Here is a 22,812-nt window from a genome sequence, read left to right as displayed (position 1 = left end):
AGACCCTATGGCACAAGGGGAAAGAAAAGGAAGTAAATACACTACATGATAAATTAGTTTCTCTCGGTGTTGAGATTATTTTTATTTCCTTCTTTGTACTTTTCTATTTAAAAAAAAAAAAGTAAAATATAACAATCACGGATTGTTTTTGCCAACAAAAGCCGAGGCAATACTCCGGTTTCCATAAGATTGTTGAAAGACCCAAATAGTAATAATATATTTGGCTGTACGAAAAAATTAAACCGATCTCCAACCTGAAACTAAGGGCCCGATTTCCCGTGTCAATCCCGGCAGTGTAAATGCTGGGTCTCGCCCTCGAAAGTTCCGCCGTCTAACTTTAGGGAGCGAATATAAGTGCATACACAACTTGATTGCAAGGTAATAGAGAGTACATATCCCGAGAGCCCCAAATGCAGCGGATGCACCTGCAAAGAACTGCAAACTCCGGCATGCTGCAGAAACACCCATAGCAACCACACGCCCCTAGATCGCGGAACCCCCCTCCCAAACACCTAACTCAGCCGGGCGGTCAGCAGGACGCATGCGCTCTACAAACGTAGAGGGAGGTAGGGCTTAAGGAAGACTGGCACGGGGTTCGGCCTCCCAACCCTCTAGCCCCGCCTTCTTACCCTGCTTCCTCTCTGACTGGTTGCAAGACTGCGGAGGGTAATTTCCCATTGGCCACCAGCAAAACCGCAGATATCCGGTTTGGGAGCTGGGCCGCAGCGCGCGGAGGCCGCCATGGTGCGGTTTAAGCACAGGTAGAGGCCCTCTGCCTGCCCAACATTTGCTCCCCTACCGGGTCCCCCGCGGCCTTGGCCGCGCGCTCACTTTTCTGCTGCCCGCCGCAGGTACCTACTGTGCGAGGTGGTGTCTGATGACCCCCGTTGCCGCCTGAGTCTGGAGGACCGAGTGCTGGGCGGCCTCATACGGGACACGATCGCCCGCGTGCACGGGACTTTCGGCGCAGCCTCCTGCTCCATCGGCTTCGCGGGTACGAGAGTGCTGGGGAACTAGGCGAACGGCGGGATTGGGAGGGAACGGGGGCCGGAAGAGGGAGAAAGAAAGGGTACGGGAGACGGCAGGAGCTTCCGAACCGGATACACAGTCCTCACTGTACAGTATGTCCTCTTGAGGCCAATCGGAGTCTGAGCCCAAGTCTGCATGAGTCCGAGGTTAGACGGAGAGCTAAAAGCAGAAGGCAGTGGCACTTTGGGAAAGAATCGGCTTTATCAATTTCACGTGTGTATACTGGGGATTGTGATTGAGCAAGATAATGAATTAAATGGGGGAGGACGGGTATAGTTCCGAGTTAAGTTACTTGGTTACATTGACATCCCATGGGGGGGGAACTGTCAAAATTACCTTTAAAAAAACCCCTTAATACAGCAGATGAAATACAGAACCCACCATGGTATGTAAATGAGGGAGGGGATTCTTCTGACAAGGACGCTGTTTTAAGTGTTTTATTTTTTTTTTAAGATTTTATTTTATTATTTATTTGACACAGAGAGATCACAAGTAGACAGAGAAGCAGGCAGAGAGAGAGAGGGAAGCAGGCTCCCTGCTGAGCAGAGAGCCCGACGCGGGACTCGAGCCCAGGACCCTGAGATCATGACCTGAGCCGAAGGCAGCGGCTTAACCCACTGAGCCACCCAGGCGCCCATGTTTTAAGTGTTTTATTTTAACGATTATAAAGATATTTATTGGAGACAAATAGCGAGAGAGCGCAGGAGCTGGGAGGAGCAGGCTCCATTCCAAGATCCTGGTATAAAGACCTGAGCTGAAGGCAGAGGCTTAACCTACTGTGCCACCCAAACTCCCCAGCCACGCTATTTAATATTTAAATTCATTACCTGTTTTAACCTTTGCTTAAAATTGAATACTGGAGAATTCATGCACATAGGCCCAGTTCATTTACATTGGGTCATTCGCAACCTCTTCAAGACCTACAGAATCCAGTTGCAATAGAACCTGTTTATCAGGGGGCACCTGGGTGGCTCAGTCACCTAAGCATCTGCCTTTGGCTCGCATCTTGATCCCACAGTCCTGGGATCAAGCCCCCATCAGGTTCCCTGCTCAAGGGGAACCTGCCTCTCCCCCTCCCTGCCATTCCCCCTGCTTGTGCTGTCAAACAAAATCTTAAAAAAACAAAAAACTTTTTTTTTTAATTTATTTTTTTTTTTATTTGTCAGAGAGAGAGGGAGAGAGAGCAAGCACAGGCAGACAGAATAGCAGGCAGAGGGAGAAGCAGGCTCCCCGCCAAGCAAGGAGCCCGATGTGGGACTCGATCCCAGGACGCTGGGATCATGACCTGAGGCGAAGGCAGCTGCTTAACCAACTGAGCCACCCAGGCGTCCCCAAAAAACTTTTTTAGCCAAGATTTCCCCTGAGGAAGATGGATCTCTGCCAGTCCCAGCCCCACTTATCAGCTAATCAGTGAATTAGAAGAGCATTTAAAATTCCAAATTCATTCTGATTGGTGTGCAAAGACCTGGTGTGGTTTATTCCTTTTTCATAAATAAATGCCTGTCCTAAGGTTTTTTTTTCCTTCAGAAATTTGTTTTTACTCACTGATGCATCCCAAGTGCCACTGCCTGGCACATAGTAGAAGCTCAGTTACTCTAAGATTTTTAAATGAATCCAGAGTTTCCCAAAATGATTTTTTTTCCCCTGCTGTAGTGCGATACCTCAATGCCTATACTGGAGTAGTGCTACTTCGATGCCGGAAGGAATTCTACCACCTCGTGTGCTCAGCTCTTCCTTTCATCACATACTTGGAGAACAAAGGACACCGTTACCCGTGTTTCCTCAACACCTTACACGTGGGAGGTAGGGGTGCATGTGGTATGGCCGCTGATTTTCAATAGTAACAGGTCCAGGGTTCAGTCTTGACAGGCAGGTAGGTCTTCCTGCTCTCCTGCCAAGAATAGGAGGCTTTCACCCAGCTCACAAAGTCTTTGAGACAGACACCTTTCATGAGCTGTTGACCACAGAGTTCTTTCATTTGCCAGGTACAATTAGAACATGCCAGAAGTTCCTGATTCATTACAACAGGAGACAGCTGTTGATCTTATTGCAGAACTGCACCGACGAAGGTAAGCAACGTTAGCCAGTGCCCAGTGAGCAGTAACTAGCCTGGCTGAAAAGAGGTGACTCCCAAAGACCTCTTTCATCCCTGCTCTGCCCGCCTTTCCAGGAGAACGGCAAGCTATCCAGAAGTCTGTCGTCAGAAGCTGTTTACTAGAGGAGAGGTCAGATGAGGAGTTTTCGGAGAGTGGTGATGAGGAGGCTGCTGAAGCAATGGAGTGAACCTCTGCAGGCTGTGCTGGGCCCGAGATTCAGGGCCCAGTTGTTGGAACAGGACATTCTGGGAGGCAGCAGCATCTGCTACAATTTTGCCAAAGTGGATGACTGCTCACCCGAGGCCAAGGTATCAGCTCAAAGTAGAGGACTTGTTCACTTAAACTGAAGTCACCTTTACCTAGCGCTGCCAGGTTAAGTGGTCCTGCAGGTGGTGAACCCCCAGCAGTTACAGACTATCTAATTGCCTGGCTGAGTAGGTTTAATAAATGTACTTGGCAGGGCACCTGGGTGGCTCAGTCAGTTAAGCATCCGACTCTTGGTTTTGGCTCAGGTCATGATCTCACGATTGTGGGACTGAGCCCCAAGTTGGGCTTTGTGCTCAGCATGGAGTCCTCTTCGGATTCTCTCTCTTCCTTCTCTCCCTCTCCCCATCTCCTGCTCTGTTTCAAATAAAAATTTAAAAAATAAATATACTCACTTCTATAGCAGCCATTTAGTATACTTAAGAAGTTCCATTTTGGGGGCACCTGGGTGGCTCAGTGGGTTAAAGCATCTGCGTTCGGCTTAGGTCATGATCCCAGGGTCCTGGGATCAAGCCCCGCATCGGGTGCTCTGCTCAGCAGGGAGCCTGCTTCCTCCTCTCTGCCTGCCTCTCTGCCTACTTGTGATCTCTGTCAAATAAATAAATAAAATGTTAAAAAAAAAAAAAAAAGTTCCACTTTGGCTGGGAGATCTCCTTCCCTGGCTATCCCTGGCCTCAGTGGGAAGACTGGCTCCCTGTGATGCTAGATGTATAGCCTCCCACTTGAGGTTTTGTGGATGAACCCTAAGCAGTCCAGGTTATTTAGAGTAAAAGTTTTATTAGTGAGACATGGCAACTAAACTGGCACAAATCTATAGCTGGTTTCCATACTGGCCTTAAAAATAGCAGATTCTTTACCAATCCTTAATCAGGTAACAGGATAACAAACATGGTTCTTGGCATTTTTCTTGCCGGAGGAGGTAGCGGGGGGGGGGGGGGGGGTGGTGCGGGATGGTGGTGACAAAACCTGGCCTTGCCTGACATTACAAATCCAAGCAGCAGCTGCCAGCTTCTAGTAGTTTCTGCAGTTCGCCCTTCCCTGTTGTCTCACCCCTGCCAGGCCACCTGAAACCCAGTAACACCTCCAAACTCACAGAGGTTAGGAGGGTTTGGATCCACTACTTACCAATGACATTTCTAGGATCTGTTCTCTTGTATAATAAAACAGATGTTATTCCAAGTCCCTTACACATTTAACAGAAAGATCTGTAATGTTTGCCTCAACATGTCCCCTTCTCTTCAGGGCTGAAACACGCTCAGGCACCCAGGGCAGTTCCTGTCCCAGGAATTATGAACCTCTTTAAGAATGACAGGAAAAGCTAAGCCCAATTCAAGAACCCCTTAGTCCTGACACTAGGAAAGACCCTGCCCTGTGACACCAGAGTGCTCAAGCTCACAGTAGCCATTACTTTACCCTATTTAAGAAGTGTGTCTAGCTAACCTGTAATGAACTTTAAAAAACCAGAAAGCTCACATTGCTTGTGCAGGTGATTTATTGCAACTATTTGCCTTCACATTCTGTTATACCTAGAGGTCACTTTATTAAGCAGCAAAGTAATTCACATCACTCAAATTCCACTCAAACCAAGGCACAGACTGCTCTAGACAACAGAGAGGCAGGCAGTGGGCACCACCACTGCTTTCAAACCTGTTCAGCTCTGCCTCCAGCTGTGCCAGATTCCTCTGCTCCTATAACTCAGGCCACTGTCGCTCAAAATAAGCTTCATCTAACAGTTGGCAGGTTCCAGGGCTGCTTTAGTGACAATTACAGCTTTCCTTGCCAAATGAGCCACATACAAGTTGTAAAACCCTCTAGCACCTAGGTAAGCAGGCGCATCCTGGCCATGTCTCAGAAGAAAAACTGCAGTTCAAGCTGGGTGTCCTAAATCCATTTTATTCCCATCCTCTGTTTTTTTAACAAGAGGAAAACTAGACAGGAAAGGCTCTATTTTTAAAAGACGTGCTGAGTGTGTGTTGAAACCATGATGCCCTGACGCGTCAGCAGAGCAGTGGGGTGCGGGCTGCTCCAAGGGATGGTGAAGGGACTCAAACTTACTTGGGTTGAGAAAAACTAATTATACATAGGTCCAAAAGAATAACCCTGGTAACAAACTAAAAATCTTGGCAGGAAGAGATCTCTTGAGAGTGTCAATACTTTATTTTGGTGTAAAGACGGGAAGCTGGAAAATACACTGTATTTAAAATTTTCTTGGTTCCCCCTCACGCTGTGGAAACCCCCTCCCCCCAGAGCTAATCTGTTCAAACTCAAATACTTAAAAATTACAGCAGCAAAACAAAAGCACAGAAGAAAGAAAACCAGATGGAGAAGGTAACGAGCCAGTAGTGAGCCAGTCATGTCACTTGGTGTGGACGACTGAGGTGCTGAACAGGAGCTTTTGTTTCTGTTTTTTTCTTTTCTTTCCTCCTTTGTCTTCTAAATGGAAACAAGAAAGAGCTTATTTAGCTTTGAACGTTATCCCCTTGCCCCCAGCCAGTTTTCACTCCTGAGAGTCCAGAGTGGCAGCTAAGGTTTGAGGGTGAGGACTGCCTGGGCCCAGATACCAGTCCCTGCACGCTGCAGATCCTCGTCAAGTCCCTTTACGTCCCTAGACCCATTTCTTCATCTGCTCTACCCGTGATCGTTCTACCCATTTAATATAGTCGTCGGGAGAATAAAATGAGCACAATGCTAAGCACAGAGAAGACACACCCTAAATGCTAATGTTCTTGTCTCACTGAATAGCCAGAGTGGTGTGGCCTTCAAGCCTGACTTCTCCCAACTATTAGCCACCCTCTACCAAACAGGATTCTAAAATCTCCTCTCCACTATGTCTTAGAAGGGAAAAAATAAAGACCGTCTCAGAATTTCACATCCAGGCCTCAAGAATTAATGTGGGGTGGCAAAAAGGTCCTATCTGACATACCAAAGGGACTGTTAGCTGACACTAGCATGTGACCCTACAGGCTCAGAGGAAAGAGCCTAATTAGTGATGTCCACCACTAGATCCAGGTGGGAATGACAGCCCTGTACTGAGCACACACTTCTTTGCCTTTACCAGAGAGGGGATCTGAAGAAGCTGGTGTGTCCAGTTTCATGAAGGCTGCTTCAATAGCTTGGCTGAAGGAGTTTTGGAAACTGGGCACAGGAACACGGTCTGAGTTATCACTCTCCCCATCGCTGTCCACAGGAGCAGGAGGAACTAAGCTGTTTTCATCTATAAAATACCGTGTTAGAATTTTAGAGACGATTCTAGAGACTTTGACTTTCTGAAAGGGACCAAATTCCCCTCCACCAGAAGGTCATTCTCACCTTTTTTGGGAGCAGTTTTGGGCCACACATCTGCTTTTGCCTTTCCAACCCTCAGCATCTGCCAAGAGGGAAAGAGGAGAGAAAAGAATTTAAGTAACCAGTCCAATTTCTCTTCCAGACTTGTGTCGACACTAACTAGCTAGAAGGTCAAAGAACTATCACCTTTGGGAAAAAAGGATTTTCCAGGTACTTCTTTCCTCAATGCACTATTTTGGTCATGTTCTCTATATCCTGACCAGCAGAACTAGCAGTCAAATTCCCAAGGTGGAAGACCAAAGCCTGTTTTATTCCTTAGAAAAAGGTTGAAGAATAGTGCATGACAGCACAAAAGGTTCTTACTCAGACTCTCAAGTTGACAATCCTGACTTTTGTGTGATTCTCTTGTTCTGGTAAGTTTTCCCGCTCTTCTTGGGACTCCTAAAAACATAAACCTCCTGGAATAAGCAGTGTGCAGTACCCTCCAATTTCAAAATGAACCACCTGGCTATCGAATTCCAGTTACTAAAGGCTAAGAAAACCAGTTTAATAAATTTAACTTTATCCTGCAACTGCCCCAACAGCTTTAATTACCCTTCAGTCTTTGCTTTTCCAATAGCTCCTTAATTATAAAATTTTAGATCCAGCCTCCATGTACAGTAAAATCAGAACAATTCCTCCTGCCCCTGAATGGAGAACTCTTTCATCTTGTCTGGCCAAGGCCAGTTTCTTAATTATCAAGGGCCAGTGTGAGTCCCATCTGCGACATGCTATGCTCAAAGCAGGGGGAATTTGGGGTTTTTTTTAAGCTTTTGTTTATTTATTTGATAGAGGTCACAAGAGCTTAATGCGGGCCTCAATCCCAGGACCCTGAGATCATGACCTGAGCAGAAGGCAGAGGCTTAACCCGCTGAGCCACCCAGGTGCCCAAAGCAAGGGGAATTTTATTCCTGGAAAAATACCAGGAGACAAGCCCCACAAGATTCAAATAGGAATGTCTTGTCCTAAAGTATGTGTCCCAAAGTGCGGTACAGTATTATTCAAATGGAGTTGGGCTGGCAGAAGTTGATTTCACTGAATAACCTTTCTTTATCATGTACCACTTTGATGATCTTTTCTGTTGGTCCCTGGGAGTTTGGACTCCAAATAGTAAGACATCTGAACCACCTTACTCTTCAAAGGTCATTAAAATACGTACCACCTATGTTTTATTCTTGCCAGAAATGTTTAAATGTTTAACCTGAACCTACTTACGAAAAAAGAAACCAACAAATCCAAACTCTAGGACTCTATATACAACAGCTGGCCTGGATGCTTCACAAATATCCATGCCGTGGGAAGAAAACAAAACAAAAAAGAGAGAGGCTAGAGAAACTGTTGCAGATCAAAGGACACTAAAGAGACTTGACAAATACATGCAATGAGCAATCTTTGGACGTGACTGAAAACAATACAGGACCCTTGAGACATACTCCATGAGATATTCAGTTAGCTGAATTTCTTTGATGTGATCATGACAACTGTGCTTATACAGAAGAATGTCATTTGTGGGGCCACTTATATTCGGTGGTAAACTGTCATTCATGAGGTCTGTAACTGATTTTCAACATAGTAAAACAGTAAAAAGAGAAAGCAAACACAGCAAAATGCTAACAACTGGTGAACACAGATGAAAGGTAAAAGCGTTCGTTATGCTATTCCTTCAACACATTGAAGTTTGAAGTTGTTCACCATTTAATTCTGAAAAAAAGCAAAAGCAATAAAACCTAGTTAAAAAAAAAAAAAACAACTAAAACAAAAACAACAACAACAAACTTAAGCATCTGACATAACTCCTGGGAGCCACTTGCATAATCATCACTTCTGAAGCCTACCAGTTAATGTTCGGGATTGCTCTCAATTATTTCTCTCTCCTTGACTTCAGGACTCTCCTTACCAAAGTCCAATTCCTGCTTATTTCTCAACACGCGCTGCCATTTGTTGTGAGAAACATCCATTATCACCTGCTCTAAAGAACTATTAAGCTAATGATTCCAAACTAGCCCTAAAAAAGTTAACACTAACTTCTAATGGGGGTGCTTGGCAAGCAGTCCGTCCATCTTAACTTAGTTATCTCAATAGTTATCTCAATGCAGGAATGCTGAGTGTTGGTTTGTTGTTTTTAAAGATTAAAAAAGTCATCTGACATCCTTTTGCCTCGTTGCATCTGAGAGAGCAAGCTGTGTCTGCTCAAACCCACACGGTCTGAGATCCGGAAGTAGGGCCTCAAGTATGTGCCACCAGTGTTTCCATAAGTACGGGAAGGATACAGGCTTCAGTAAATTGGATTCAGTGAACTTTCTTGAATGGGCCCTCCAAGAGACCTATCTTAATGTTAACTCGTTGTACATAAAATAAAAATACTTCAATTACTGGGGGGAAAAAAAGATCTGACAACAAGGGTCACTAGCCTAGTGTTCCTCTAACCCACCTGCCTAAGAAAGCTGGTCTGGCTAGTTATAGGATAACCACAACCTCTCCCTTCCCAAAGTGAAGAGGAATGGTTTACTATATGTAATAGATACACACTACCTAAATCCAAGGTCCTAGAACTAGGGACCAGCTAAAATTGATTGATGTCTCCCCAGCCCCTACAACAGTGCTCATTACCCAAGTATCTAATGATTTGTTAAGTAACTGAAGCTCTGATTCTCCCTCAGCTACTCTTGGTCTCTTTCCTTGGTAAGTCTATACAGTAACATCTGAGACTAAATCCAACAGATTTCCTCTTAAAAAAGTTTTCCATGACTATTACCATCCATGCAACATTAGCCTGTAAGTCTCCTCCTCCAACGGAAAGATTTCCAGAAAGAACAAGCAGCAGAGTTCATGTTAGATATCCTTGGGCTGTTTTACAATAGAAGCAAAAGATTTACCTGGGCAAAGGAAGGGAAGGGAGAGTCTTCTTCCAGACTCCCAACGCAGAATGAAGGACTGCCCTGACTCGCAGTAGGTGACAGAGGGGTCAGCAAAAAGTCTGAAAGGAAACCAGAGACCTGATTATGTAAGTTAAACTCCAAAGAGCTAGTCTATTCTTAACAAGAGAGAAAAGATGAACCCTGAATCAGGTCTGGATAATTACCAGCCCCACCTCTAAAAGCGAACCTGATCCAATTACCACTCTTGCTGTGTTCTTATAAAGTCAAGAACATGGCCCCACTATTCACACTAGTGATCCAGGGAGAAAAAAGCTGAGTACTCACAGTAATACTAGAAAGCATGGCAGAATCTGTTCCCACACTAAGAAAAACCCTTTCCAAAGCAGCTGACTCTCCAGGCCTAGGTATTGGGGACTGTTATGGACTAGTTTTATGTGAATGAAAAAGTTCCAAGGAAAAGATAAAATGTAATCAGGTCAGCCTTTATGGTCCAGCCAGATGTCTCTGACCTGGGAATATTGTTAGAATCCAAAATACACATACATGAACAAAATCCAGTATGAAGATCCAAGCTTTTCCTTCATAAGCCCTAGATAATAGTCTTCTCCATCCTTATTGACCTAGAGGTGAGCAATTCCCACAGGTCTACCCACTGTCCTGATCACTACTGGGAGGGAAGGGCCTAGTCACTCTCCAGGTAGCAGACCCTCCCGCAGTCAGCCAGGGCCATTCAGTATGCTCATTCCTAGCACCATCCAACTGCTCTTCCTCAGGACATTAAAGCCCATTCCTCAGAAAGGCTAGTATGATGAAAACACATACACAAACACAGTTTTTGTATCACAGATAATGTGGTCGATGTTCTGCCATAGTGCTCTGTATAGCAGCTCTCTTCTTAAACTAAAGAGCATAATGGTCACAATGCAGGTTTCTGTCACATTCCTGTCACTAAGCCCCTGCCTTAGCCTCACGCTTCTAATCTGCAGAGTGACAGGCAAATGATCACAAGAGAATCACCAAGAGCTTTAAATACTCTGCTTTGGACATTTTATTAAAATGGCTGGCAAGAAATTTTAATTATCAAAAACTACCATTCAGGAGGACGATCAGAAAAGATAGCTCTTTGAAACAAAATTATGATTAACTCTTAAATGTTTAACTTGATAATACATTAATACATTCTCTCTCTAAAAAAGTATTTTTAAAAGGCAAAAGCCTCTGAACAACCTCTAAATACTGACCTCACTCCCTAGAGTAAAACACCATTACCAGTTTGATTATGTAATCATCTCAGTATTTTTCTACACGTTCAGATATATGAACCTACAACGTAATGCTGTTTTTATGTTCTTTTTTTAAAATCCACAAATGTGGGGTGCCTGGCTAGCTCAGTTGGAAGAGAATACAACTATATCTCAGGGTCATGAGTTCAAACCCCACATCCGGCATGGAGCCTACTTAAAAAAATAAGTAAAAAAAAAAAAAAGTAAAACCCACAAGTGGTATCATATTTCGTCTTATTCGACGATGTCCTTTCATCTTAAAGGTCCACACATTAGTTCATGAAGACAGCTACTCCCCTCTTCAATAGGTATAAAGTATTTCATAATATAAATGCTCTACAATTCAGCCCTTACCTTAACAGCAGATTTCATAGGCTTCCCCTGCCCCCCCCCATTATAACCAGTGCTACAACAGAGACATGTACAAAGATGCTTAAGCATACAAGGGGATTTTATCACAGGTACAAACTAGAAATAAAACAGATGGGTCACAGGGAAGAATCTAAGTTTAACTGTTCCGCCCTATGAACTATCTTGAGGTTCTGAGATTTTCAGAAGACAGCTGGGTACAAAGCAGTCAGTAGCGCAAACGCGAAAGGTGGATCAAATGGTAAAATCTGACATATCTCAGAAATATATTAACTACCCAAAGTAATGTTAGTCACCTAAAGATCCCACCACGCTGAGTAGGTCAGAGTTGTACATTCAGATACCAGGACTTTGCTTTAAGGTCTGTGGCTGATGGCTAACTTCATTCTTTAAACCCCAACTCATTTACCTGCTTGGGAACCTGGACTTCTGCTAAGAGAAGAAAGGGAGAGGGCACCATGGCCCTCGGTGCTGGTGGGACCCAAAGCAGAATCGGAGGTGCAGGTATAGGAATTGAAGGCAGGAAACTGCTGTAGATTCTCTAGGGGAATGTGGACTTCTGGGTCTGCAAAGAAAAGAGAATGGTAGACCCATTTAGAATATTCCTCAAATCTTTTCCAACAGTTGAGGACAGTCAGTATGAATCCCCCAAGGGTCTTTAAAAAAAAGGGATGTAAACAGCTTTAAAACCCCAATTTTGGGACACCTAGGTGGTTCAGTGGCTTAACCGTCTGACTCTTGATTTTAGCTCAGGTCTTAATCTCCTGGGTCCTGAGATCAAGACCCCCTGTGGGCTCTCCCCTCATAGGGGAGAGTCTGCTTGGGGATTCTCTCCCTCTGCCCTGCCCCCTCTATCTCCCCCTTCCTCTCCCCCGACGCCACTTTCCCGTGCATGTACTCCTCTCTCACTGAAATACGTAAATCTTTAAAAAAAATTTTTTTAATAAAAATAAATAAATAAATAAACTCTTTGTTCTTACTATTCCTATCTGAAGCCAGGTGATAGACATACAGCTTAACCATATTACTCTATATACTTATCTTTGAATATTTCCATAATTTAAAAAAAAGCAAACCAGAAAAAGCTCATTCCTGAAACACCAGTTGTTCAAACATTTGGGAAATGTGCCATACAGCTATATAACACTGGAACCCCAGTATTATCCTAGTTATTCAAGTTTAAGAAGTAAAAAAAGGAAATGGAAAAAAATTTTTAAGATTTTTCTTAATTTATTCATTTGAGACAGAGAGAACATAAGCAGGGGAGAGAGGCAGAAGGAGAGGGAGAAGCAGACTCCCCACCAAGCAGGGAGCCCGAAGTGGGACTCAATCCCAGGACCCCAAGATCATGAACTAAGCTGAAGGCAGACACTTAATTAATCGAGCCACCCAGGTGCCTCAAAGAAGTAAAATGTGTGTTTACCATACTGTATGTAGTCAAAAACAGTGAAGTCCTTTCCCGAGCTGAGGACTCAGTTCTTTGCTTCCTGGAGGATAAGCAGGCCCTCATGTCACACTACTCTCCTGGGTTCAATGAAGCTTACGTTGGAGCGGCAGATCAAAAGGCTCTGCACTTACTGGTATGAAAATCTAACCTCCTGCAAGTATTTCCTAGTTTGTCAAGGTTTCTACTCTGTCAGACCCCCTTGGGAGACATGCTAAGCTAGGTACAGATGTCCCTTTAATACAAAGGTGGGATTAATGTTCCATCTAGAATGCACAGGAGACAATTATCCACCAAATTCAGATTTCCAATTCTCTTCCCAGAACATATTTTTTCACCCACTATGCCAAGGATGAATTTAATCTCATCCCTTATTAAGAGCTATGAGCTTTGACTCGAATTAACCCACTTAATTCTCAAATAAGCCTATGAAGGAGGTACCCTCATGATTCACATTTAAGAGCTGAAAACATGTGGCAGGACTAAGATGTGAACCAAGCAGTCTAGGTCCTGGGCCCAAGCACTGAGTCTCTCTCCGATGATGCACAGCTGTACTAGTCAACCATGGGAGCTCCTGAACTTACACTTGCCCTGTTTCTTGTTCTCCTCCATCTCAATCCTTCGCTCCCGGCGGCGTTCCTCCCGAGCCTTCTTCTGGCGCTGACGCTTCCTCTTCTCAATGTCATCTGTAGGTTGGTCAGATGGTGAGGAGGTAGACCGAAGAAAACCTGGCCATTAACTCCTCCCAGGTGTCTAGTAGCTAAGGCCACATAAGGAGACAGCCAACTGGATGAACGGATGGAGTGTTTCTGGAGGTATGGAGGCTCATGATGGAGCTCCTTAATTCCTCCCACCCCGGGTTTCCAGTCAGAAGAACCCCTGAACTCCACTCTGAAGAGAAGCAGAGTGGGTGCATTCTTACCTGAAAATATCTCTAGGGTTTCCTTAGAGACCACAGGAGGCTGCAGAGCCAATTCACAGATACTGAACTCACAGGTGAGCGGCAGGTGAGAAAGGTATCTATGGCGCTGTCGAACATCCTACCATGCAAAAGGGACCAAAACTCAACTGACAGCGAGCCAGACTCAGAGCAGAGGTTCCCACCCCAGACAGCCAAAAGTATGCACACTCACATACAGCACTGGGGTTCAAAAAGCAGTACTCAAGTTATCACCATTTGACAAAGCCAAACAGAAACGGTCAACATTCAGTAAGGTAGAATGAGCAACCAAAAGCAGTGTTTAGGTTTGTGCTGCAAATGAATAAACTGAGCCTGGTAATAAATAATCTAAAGCTGATCAGCTATTTCTGATTTTCTGGGGCCCACAACTAAGCAGGTGGGGCGGGGGGGAGAACAAGGGGAGTTAAAGAGTATTGGATGGCAAAAAACCTAGAATCCATGGACAGAATTAATGGTAACTGGGAAGGCAAATAAATCAGATTTCCCTACTAATAAAGCTTGGCCTGAAATAGTAAAAAAAAATGAAGGCCATCAATTTTTCTTTTCATTTTCTGCATGTTTATTTTTATTTTTATTTTTTTTTAAGATTTTTATTTACTTATTTGACAGAGATCACAAGTAGGCAGAGAGGCAGGCAGAGAGAGAGAGGAGGAAGCAGGCTCCCTGCTGAGCAGAGAGCCCAATGCGGGGCTTGATTCCAGGACCCTGGAATCATGACCTGAGCTGAAGGCAGAGGCTTTAACCCACTGAGCCACGCCACCCAGGCACCCCCATTTTCTGCATGTTTGATGGAAAGTTTATGGTACTCAATGAGTCTCTTATTTTGAGGCTTGTAACAAATTTGTGATCAACACAGAGGTAACTCTCAAATGGTAAAAACACATATGTAAATTATCAGACAATAATTAACAGGTGACTGCTGAGCCAAAAATGTGTTTCAAGGGGCACCTGGGTGGCTCAGGTCATGATCCCAGGGTCTGGGATTGAGCCCCGCATTGGGCTCTCTGCTCAGCGGGGAGCCTGCTTCCCCCCTCTCTCTCTGCCTGCCTCTCTGCCTACTTGTGATCTCTGTCAAATAAATAAAAATTTTTTAAAAATCTTAAAAAAGAAATGTGTTTCAAGCTTGTATAACCTAGTGTAGAGCTCCCAAGAACTTTTCGATTCCTTGGACATTTTTCCCAAGCCATAAGGAAAAAGATAAAAACAAAATCATCTTGAATGAAAGTGAGAGACATCTATATTCCCAAACCACAATAAATGAACCTGTTGAGCAGAGAGCAGTAGTGACTACCAGAAACCCAATATGGTAAGGGAGCACCGTTTAATCTCTAAAAACTTTGCGGGGACAATCATCAGTGACAAAAACAGACTTATAAAAGCTATGATCCTTGAAGGATTGGATGCATGGGCTGGCTAGGCCCATGTCAAAGAGACCATTCTGATGGCACCCCAGAACCGTAACCCTCGGGGCAGGTCGGACCTTACCTCGGACATGGAGTAGCCGGCAATCTCCACCACTACCGCTGAGATCTTCTCCGGGCTCTGCTCCAGGCTGCCGTACTCCCGCACAAGGCAGCGCACGTTCACAGGATGCAGGAACATGTGCTGCCCGTCCTCCGCTGAAGACAAGAGGCTCTCTCACACAGCAATCTTGGCGGGTCCTCAAGAGAGGGCCCCCCACACAGCTAGGCCTGCCTCTCCCTCCCCAAAGCCAAAGGCACAATAGACCCAAGCACCCACAACTAGCAGCAATACCTCCTTCTGCTAAGAGGACAAGTCACCTCGCTGTAACCTCTCCTTGGCAACCCAGCCCTCCTCTCAGGGACACTCACCTTGATAAAAGTAGTAACAAGGAGAGCTGCTCAGATGTGTAAAGCCTGGCTTGGTGATGGGTTCCTGCTGGCTGGACTCAGTACAAATGGTCCCCTCTCCCAGACTGTCATCTGCTAACTCTGAGTCATCACAGGCCTCAGGCTCTGGTTCAGACACTGCTTCCTCTTCCTCCACCAGAGGGAGAGCAAGAGGATGAGGAGAGCCCAGAGAACAAACTTCGGTGGTCTCTTCATCAAAAGCAGACAGATACTCTAGTACACCCTGTTGGGACAAATTCTATATCAAAAGAAAGTTTATGTGGCAAGGGAGGCACCGGAACCAAATTCTCCGGATGTTTTCCTTAGCTGTCACTGACTTAACATCCCTGGGTGAAGAACTAATAAGCACACAGAAAATACTCACAGCCCCCCCTCTCCCCACAAAGTCCAGCACCTGCCACCTAAACAGCAACATTGAAGAAGAGCAGCCATTTAGCCTCTAACAAGGACACACTAACCTTCCTGGGTTGAAAAACGGACTCCTTCGCCAAGGGAGCCATCAGCACCAGTTGTTCCAGAGCAGGTACAACACCAGGGACCTCCCTTCTGCCTTCGGTCAATCCTGACAGAGCTTCTTCCCGAGTCTAGACCGCCAGAGAGAAGACCAGAGAAAGCGAAGTTTCCAGAAACACTGAGTTTAGCAAAGGCTTAAAATGGACCCTCCCAACAGGAGCGTAAGTTAAAAGGCAACAAGACCCAATGGGAATAGTGCTCCCATTGCTCCCATCCCCACTGTGGCTTTTTCTCCACACCATTCCTTTCATCTAGTCCTATATATTTTGATTATTTTGGCTATTTTCAATCTTGGTCTTAAAACGTAATTGCCAGGGGTGCCTGGATTTCAAGTACTTAAAATCCTCATTCTTCAAAGGAAACAGGAAGCAAAAAGCACTTGGTACCCAAATGGGATGGTATTCTGCTTAGAATCTGTGGCAGTCACAATGACAACACTACACAAAAGCTTCCGAACAAAAATCCAAGAACACAGAACTAGTCTTCTTGTGTTTACAAGCTACACTTCGAAAGCCCCAGTGCAAGAGGCAGGGGTTTGGCCAACCCCCACCTAAACCTGGACAGCTCTACTTCTATATAGTTTTTCTTGTCCGAAATGCATTAGAACAAATACTCTGCATTATAGGGGGAAAAAAAACCAAATGAAATACACAGTACCCTGCTAAAGGACGACTCAGGAAAGACAGGAATTCCAGCTTCACCTCTTTTTAGTTATATGTCCTCAAGTAAATTACCTTACTTAAACCATGACTCCATTTCCTCATCCATGAAGGGGGAGAGTCGTATCTATCACACCAGGACACTTAAGTAAGATAAATGTAAATACAGTACCATCACATAGGGCCTGTCACATGCCAATCACTCAATAAACAAGGGCTTTCATTGGTCTAATTAAGATCTGTAATTCTCAAAATATGGTCTGAGGATGAACAAAATCAAAAACACCCTGGAACTCATGATAATGCAAATTATTAAGCCCACTTAGCCCAGAATTGACAGACTCCACCTCCCAGGGTGGAGCCCAACAACCAGGGATTCTGATGCCTATTAAAGGGTACAGAGCTTAGCAACTTCTGTATCTGGGGAATTCCTGTTGCTCCAAATCCTCAGCAGGCACTCTTAAGCCTTGCTACATAGGCCATACTACTTTCTGCAAAATGTCCCTCAAATAAAACACCTCTAAAAAAAATCCAAGTGTTTTTTTAGGGGGAAAAAAAAAGCCTACCTTGCTTAACTCAGAACGTAGTTAATCAAAGAGACTTCAGTGGCTCAATTAACTCCAAGATCATTTTAACTTCTTCCTTTCAGCTCCAGAGAGCACTTTACAAACAACTAGATACCGGGTACCTAGGCGGCTCAGTTGGTTAAGCAACTGCTTTCAGCTCAGGTCATGATCCTGGAATCCCAGGATGAGTCCCACATTGGGCTCCCTACTCAGTGGGGAATCTGCTTCTCCCTCTAACCCTCATGCCTCTCATTCTCTCTCCCTAATAAATAAAATGTTTTTTAAAAAAGCTTAAAAAAAAAAAACAAAAAAAAAACACAAGGTACCACCCCAAAAAACACACACACAAAAAAACCCACTAGGTCAGCCCTTCCCTCCCATCACCAAATCCCAAAGCAAACTGTCTTTTTTAGCATTTCCCTGTTCATTATCTTAAATGTGGGGCTGAGGTAACTTATCCCCACCACCTTACCTTGTTTCCAGGGCATCAGCTTACCTTGAGCTCCTGGATAGCTGCCTCAATAAAGCAGGACTCGGGAGTGTGCTGCTCCTCTGCCAGCTGCTGCTCTAGAGCTACCTTCTCTTCCTGAACTACCCGGTGCAGCACCTGCTCCTTAGAGGCCAGCAGCAACTTGGAGTACTGGCTGTGCTGTTCATCTACAGGAAAACCAGCAAGATCACAAAAATGCAACACTCAAAGCTTTGCAATCGCCTGGCTACACAGCAACTTTTACATATACCTTTGTTGTAAAGATGGAAGTAATTTAGCATAATTTTCTAAAACCAATTTAATAATGACCTTAATACAAGGTTTCTAACTCTGACCCCATTTTTATAAGCAATCTAAGAAAACAAAAAATGCAGTTAAAAAAAAATTTAGCCAAACAATATTCAATAATTACATCTATAATACCAAAAATACAACCAACCAGTATGTCCAATAATACAGAAATAATGACATGATGACATATTCACTGAAGGGAATTTTGCAGACATTAAAAATGGTTTTCTGGGAGCACCTGGCTGGCTCAATTGGGAGAGCACACGACTCTTAATCTCCGCGCATTTGAGCCCCATGCTGGATATAGAGATTACTTAAAAATAAGCTTTAAAAAAATTTTTTTTAATAAAAATGGTTTTCTGAGGGGCGCCTGGGTGGCTCAGTGGGTTAAAGCCTCTGCCTTTGGCTCAGGTCATGATCCCGGGGTCCTGGGATCGAGCCCTGTGTCAGACTCTCTGCTCAGCAGGGAGCCTGCTTCCCTTCCTCTCTCTGCCTGCCTCTCTGCCTACCTGTGATCTCTGTCAAATAAATAAAATCTTTAAAAAAAAAAAAAAATGGTTTTCTGAGGACATTTACTAACATGTAGAAATACTCACATTACATGAATAAAATGCAGACACCAAACTAGAAAATTTAATCCTAATCTTGCAGAAGTATACATGCACAGAAAAAAAAATCTAGAATTTTGGGGTACCTCTGCATAAAAGGATCATGGAGGATTTATTTCCTTAACTTCCCTCTCCCATATTTTCTGTACTTTTCCAAAAGTTCAAGACAATATTATCTATTGAGAAACCCTTGAAATACCATTTCCCCACCCTCCCATCCTAGTACCCACCCAGAGATAACCATTTACAAATTTCAATATGTAGTCATCAAATCTTTTTCTATACATTTATACCCATGTTCATTTTTTTTTTAAAGATTTTATTTATTTATTTGACAGACAGAGATTACAGGTAGGCAGAGAGAGAGGGGGAAGCAGGCTCCCTGCCGAGCAGAGAGCCCAATGGGGGACTCGATCCCAGGACTCTGGGATCATGACCTGAGCCGAAGGCAGAGGCTTTAACCCACTGAGCCACCTAGGCGCCCCACCCATGTTCATTTAAAGAAAGGAAGCTTTTTCCATAAATGATAAACTCTAAGCTTTGTTCTGCATTTTTCATCCAACGTATGCTAAAATCTTTCAAAATATTAATACAGAGATCCAATTTTTTTTTTTTAAGATTTCATCCATTTATCTGACAGAGATCACAAGCAGGCAGAGGGGCAGACAGAGAGTGAAGCAGGCTCCCTGCTGAGCAGAGAGCCCGATGCGGGGCTCGATCCCAGGACCCTTGGACCATGACCTGAGCCGAAGGCAGAGGCTTTAAGCCACTGAGCCACCCAGGCGCCCCCACAGAGACCTAATTTTTAACCTTCTGTATTGTGTTCCACAGAATAATACACTCTACTTTGAGTAAATTCCTTATGGAACATTTAGCTTATTGTCAACTTATATTACATTGTAACAAAAAATCCTTATACATGCTCCTTGGTGCGAATAATTTCCTTATGATATTTAAGTATAAATGCTGGATCAAAGGTTTTGGGTTTTCTGGGTTTAAGTAACCTCTACACCCCATGTGGGGTTCAAATTCACAATTGTAGCCACGTTCCTCCAGCTGAGCCAGCCAAGTGCCCCTGTGCACTTTAAATACTTTAAATACTATCAAACTTTAAATACTATCAAACTTCTCCCATCAAAAGACCACCAAGAACTCATTTTCCTCCCACCCCGCGAAACCTGGTGTTCCCAATGTTTTTTTCTCTTTTTCATGTGTGTCAATCTGATAGCCATTTTGATTTACATAACTCTTAGCAAAATTAAATCTCTTATAATTCTTGGGAAGGATTCCAATATGCCTTTCTGGAAAATGCTTTGCACATGCTTAGCCCAGCTTGTTAATCTAATTCATAGAATACTTGCTCTCCCTCGCTGACAAAATCTTTAAACTAATTAGTTAATTAATTTAAAAATGTGTAAATCTTCCCTTAGTTTATCATCAGTTGACTTTAAGGAATCTTGTCAGATTTCATTCTTATAAAATCACATTTATTTAGCTTTTCTTTTATAACATCTATATGGTTTTATCCTGGTTCAAAAATCCATCCCTACCTGAGGATTTATAAAGATACTGTCCCATATTTTTTCTTAAAAATTTTAGATTTTTAAAAATTCAATTACTTAATCCATGAGGAGTTGATTTTTATGAATGGTATGAGACAGGGATCTAATTTTTTTTTCCACGAGAGTCAACTGTTTCGATACTATTTATTGAGAAATATCTTTTGCCCAGAAACTGAAATGCCACTTTAATCAATAATCATTTCTGCATGGAATACAGGACATAAAACCCTGTGCACATTCCCCACTGTGAGTACTTCTCATATTCTATTCTAATTGCTTGGCCACCATATGTCTCTTCTACTAGACTACTGAGTTCCTGGACAACAGGTGCGCAGACTGCTGACTGTGGAATCCTCAAGACCAGCCACTATTTCAACAAAATGAAAAACTGAGGGCCTTTGGCTGGCTCAGTCAGTTAAGCAGCTGCCTTCAGATCAGGTCATGATCCTGGAGTCCCAGGACTGAGCCCTGCATTGGGCTCTCTGCTCAGTGGACAGCCTGCTTCTCCTCATACTCTCTCCTGCTCTCTCAAATAAATGACAAATCTTTAAAAAAGTTAAAATATATAACTGAGCCATACCTGAAACTTGCAGAGAGTTAAGCCACTCTGCAAGCTCCCCTCTAACCTACCAGAATCTTAAAACTGATGTGGAAATGCTAGAAATGGCCTGCTCAAAGGCTCAATTTCTAACAGAAAGATATACTCACAATAGCCTTGAAGGATGTACCCAAAATTATTTGCCCCCTAAATTAACAGAACTCACCTCCTAGATGAATAGGATGGTCTACATTCATCCATTTGGATTTGGGCAAAGCCAACAACACCCCTTTCTCCCTCTTCATCAGCTGCATTGTAATGGTATCACCAACAACATACTGCCGTGACTCTGTGGCAACAACACTGTAACATGGACATTTAGATGGAAAAGAGCAAGGAGTCAGCAGATGGGGGATCTAATCTATTAAATGTCTCCATCTCACCTCTTGAGATCCTTCTTATGCACAGAACTGTAACAGATGGGACATTTACTCCAGGTCTTCTCACTCAGGGAAAGGTAGTGCAGAATGCATGCCCAGCAGAAGATGTGTCCACAACGGGTTATCTTGGCTGCAGTAGGTGGATATAGGCATATTGGGCAAGATGGCACTTCATGGCTACAAATACGCTGAAACAAAATAACGCCACAAGTTACACTGCTTTCAAACTGACATGGGGCTGTCAAAGTTAAAATCTTTCTCTCCGGGGCACCTGGGTGGCTCAGTGGTTTAAGCCACTGCCTTCGGCTCAGGTCATGATCTCAGGGTCCTGGGATCAAGCCCCGCATCGGGCTCTCTGCTCAGTGGATAGCCTGCTTCCCCCTCTCTCTCTATCTGCCTCTCTGCCTACTTGTGATCTCTCTGTCAGATAAATAAATAAAATCTTTGGGGCGCCTGGGTGGCACAGTGGGTTGAAGCCTCTGCCTTCAGCTCGGGTCATGATCCCAGGATCCTGGGATCGAGCCCTGCATCGGGCTCTCTGCTAGGCGGGGAGCCTGCTTCCCCCTCTCTCTCTGCCTGCCTCTCTACCTACTTGTGATCTCTTCTGTCAAATAAATAAATAAAATCTTTAAAAAAAATAAATAAATAAAATCTTTTTCTAAAAATGCACATACATGTATATGAATATAAATATAAATAAAGTAGGTATATAATAACACTTATATCATTAAGGAACCCACAATAATGGTTTAATATAATAACAAGGGGCACCTGGGTGGTTCAGTCAGTTACACATCCCACTTTTTTTTTTTTTTTTTTTAAAGACTGTATTTATTTATTTGAAAGAGAGAATAAGAAAGAGAAAGCACATGGCAGGGGAGGGTCAGAGGCAAGAGCAGACTCCCCACTGAGCAGGCAGCCTGATGCAGGGACTCGATCCCAGGACTCCAGGATCACAACCCAACCCAAAGCAGTCACTTAACCAACTGAGCCACCCCATAAGCACCACACTCTTGATTTCAACTCCGGTTATGATTTCAGTATTCTGGGATCAAGTCCTATATCAGGCTCCCCACTCAGCATTGAGTCTGCTTGTCTCCTTCTCCCTAACCCGCTCCCTGCCATGTGCACACATGTGTGCATGCTTTCTCTCAGTAAGTAAATCTTATTTTTGTTTGTTTGTTTGTTTTTTAAAGATTTTATTTATTTGCCAGAGATAGAGAGAGAGAGTACACACAAGCAGGCAGAGAGGCAGGCAGAGGCAGCGAGAGAAGCAGGCTCCCTGCCAAGCAAGGAGCCCGATGCGGGACTCGATTCCAGGACCTTGGGATCATGACCTGAGACGAAGGCAGCGGCTTAACCAACTGAGCCACCCAGGCGTCCCTAAGATTTATTTATTTATTTGACAGAGATCTCAAGTAGGTGGAGAGGCAGGCAGAGAGACAGAGAGAAGAGGAAACAGGCTCACCACTGAGCAGAGAACCCGATGCGGGACTCGATTCCAGAATCCTGGGACTATGACCTGAGCCGAAGGCAGAGGCTTTAACCCACTGAGCCACCCAGACGCCCCAGTAAGTAAATCTTAAAAATATATATGTATGTGTACACACACACACACACACACA

At 44.0% G+C, this 22,812-nt stretch overlaps 2 protein-coding genes across 6 annotated transcripts in view; one reads left to right on the top strand and one right to left on the bottom strand.

Annotated features, from left to right (window-relative positions):
- Window positions 1-704: 704 nt before the first annotated feature.
- Window positions 705-3,630, top strand: LOC111156556 (POP5 homolog, ribonuclease P/MRP subunit). 3 transcript variants are annotated; one of them, XM_022517537.1, is made up of 5 exons: window positions 705-761; window positions 852-994; window positions 2,683-2,832; window positions 3,015-3,098; window positions 3,203-3,630. In XM_022517537.1, the coding sequence occupies exons 1-5, from the start codon at window positions 742-744 to the stop codon at window positions 3,310-3,312; spliced, it is 507 nt and encodes a 168-aa protein (XP_022373245.1). In that variant the 5' UTR covers window positions 705-741; the 3' UTR covers window positions 3,313-3,630. The 3 variants fall into 3 exon arrangements, with proteins under 3 accessions (XP_022373245.1, XP_022373244.1, XP_022373246.1); XM_022517536.1 differs by having other exon boundaries at window positions 708-761; window positions 3,200-3,630; XM_022517538.1 differs by lacking the exon at window positions 2,683-2,832 and having other exon boundaries at window positions 716-761; window positions 3,200-3,630.
- Window positions 3,631-5,266: 1,636 nt separating this feature from the next.
- The window catches only part of LOC111156555 (ring finger protein 10), a 41,631-nt gene continuing 24,085 nt past the window's right edge, over window positions 5,267-22,812 (bottom strand). Inside the window, exons 5-17 of one of the 3 annotated variants that reach the window (XM_022517535.1) lie at window positions 21,191-21,375; window positions 20,974-21,110; window positions 17,755-17,915; window positions 15,979-16,104; window positions 15,482-15,758; window positions 15,135-15,268; window positions 13,611-13,728; window positions 13,273-13,374; window positions 11,654-11,809; window positions 9,590-9,690; window positions 6,699-6,756; window positions 6,445-6,603; window positions 5,267-5,822 (exon numbers count right to left, since the gene is read on the bottom strand). In XM_022517535.1, the coding sequence (XP_022373243.1) occupies window positions 5,746-5,822; window positions 6,445-6,603; window positions 6,699-6,756; window positions 9,590-9,690; window positions 11,654-11,809; window positions 13,273-13,374; window positions 13,611-13,728; window positions 15,135-15,268; window positions 15,482-15,758; window positions 15,979-16,104; window positions 17,755-17,915; window positions 20,974-21,110; window positions 21,191-21,375 (1,791 nt within the window). In that variant the 3' untranslated portion in view covers window positions 5,267-5,745. Of the gene's footprint in view, window positions 5,823-6,429; window positions 6,604-6,698; window positions 7,116-9,589; window positions 9,691-11,653; window positions 11,810-13,272; window positions 13,375-13,610; window positions 13,729-15,134; window positions 15,269-15,481; window positions 15,759-15,978; window positions 16,105-17,754; window positions 17,916-20,973; window positions 21,111-21,190; window positions 21,376-22,812 lie in introns of those variants that run through there. The other 2 variants (XM_022517534.1, XR_002641217.1) reach the window with 2 other exon arrangements.

Source organism: Enhydra lutris, unplaced genomic scaffold (assembly GCF_002288905.1).
Source record: "Enhydra lutris kenyoni isolate GAN:26980312 unplaced genomic scaffold, ASM228890v2 scaffoldscaffold46, whole genome shotgun sequence".
NCBI lineage: Eukaryota > Metazoa > Chordata > Mammalia > Carnivora > Mustelidae > Enhydra > Enhydra lutris.
Note: the sequence above shows the minus strand (reverse complement) of the source record. Positions and strands in the feature narration are given on the sequence as shown.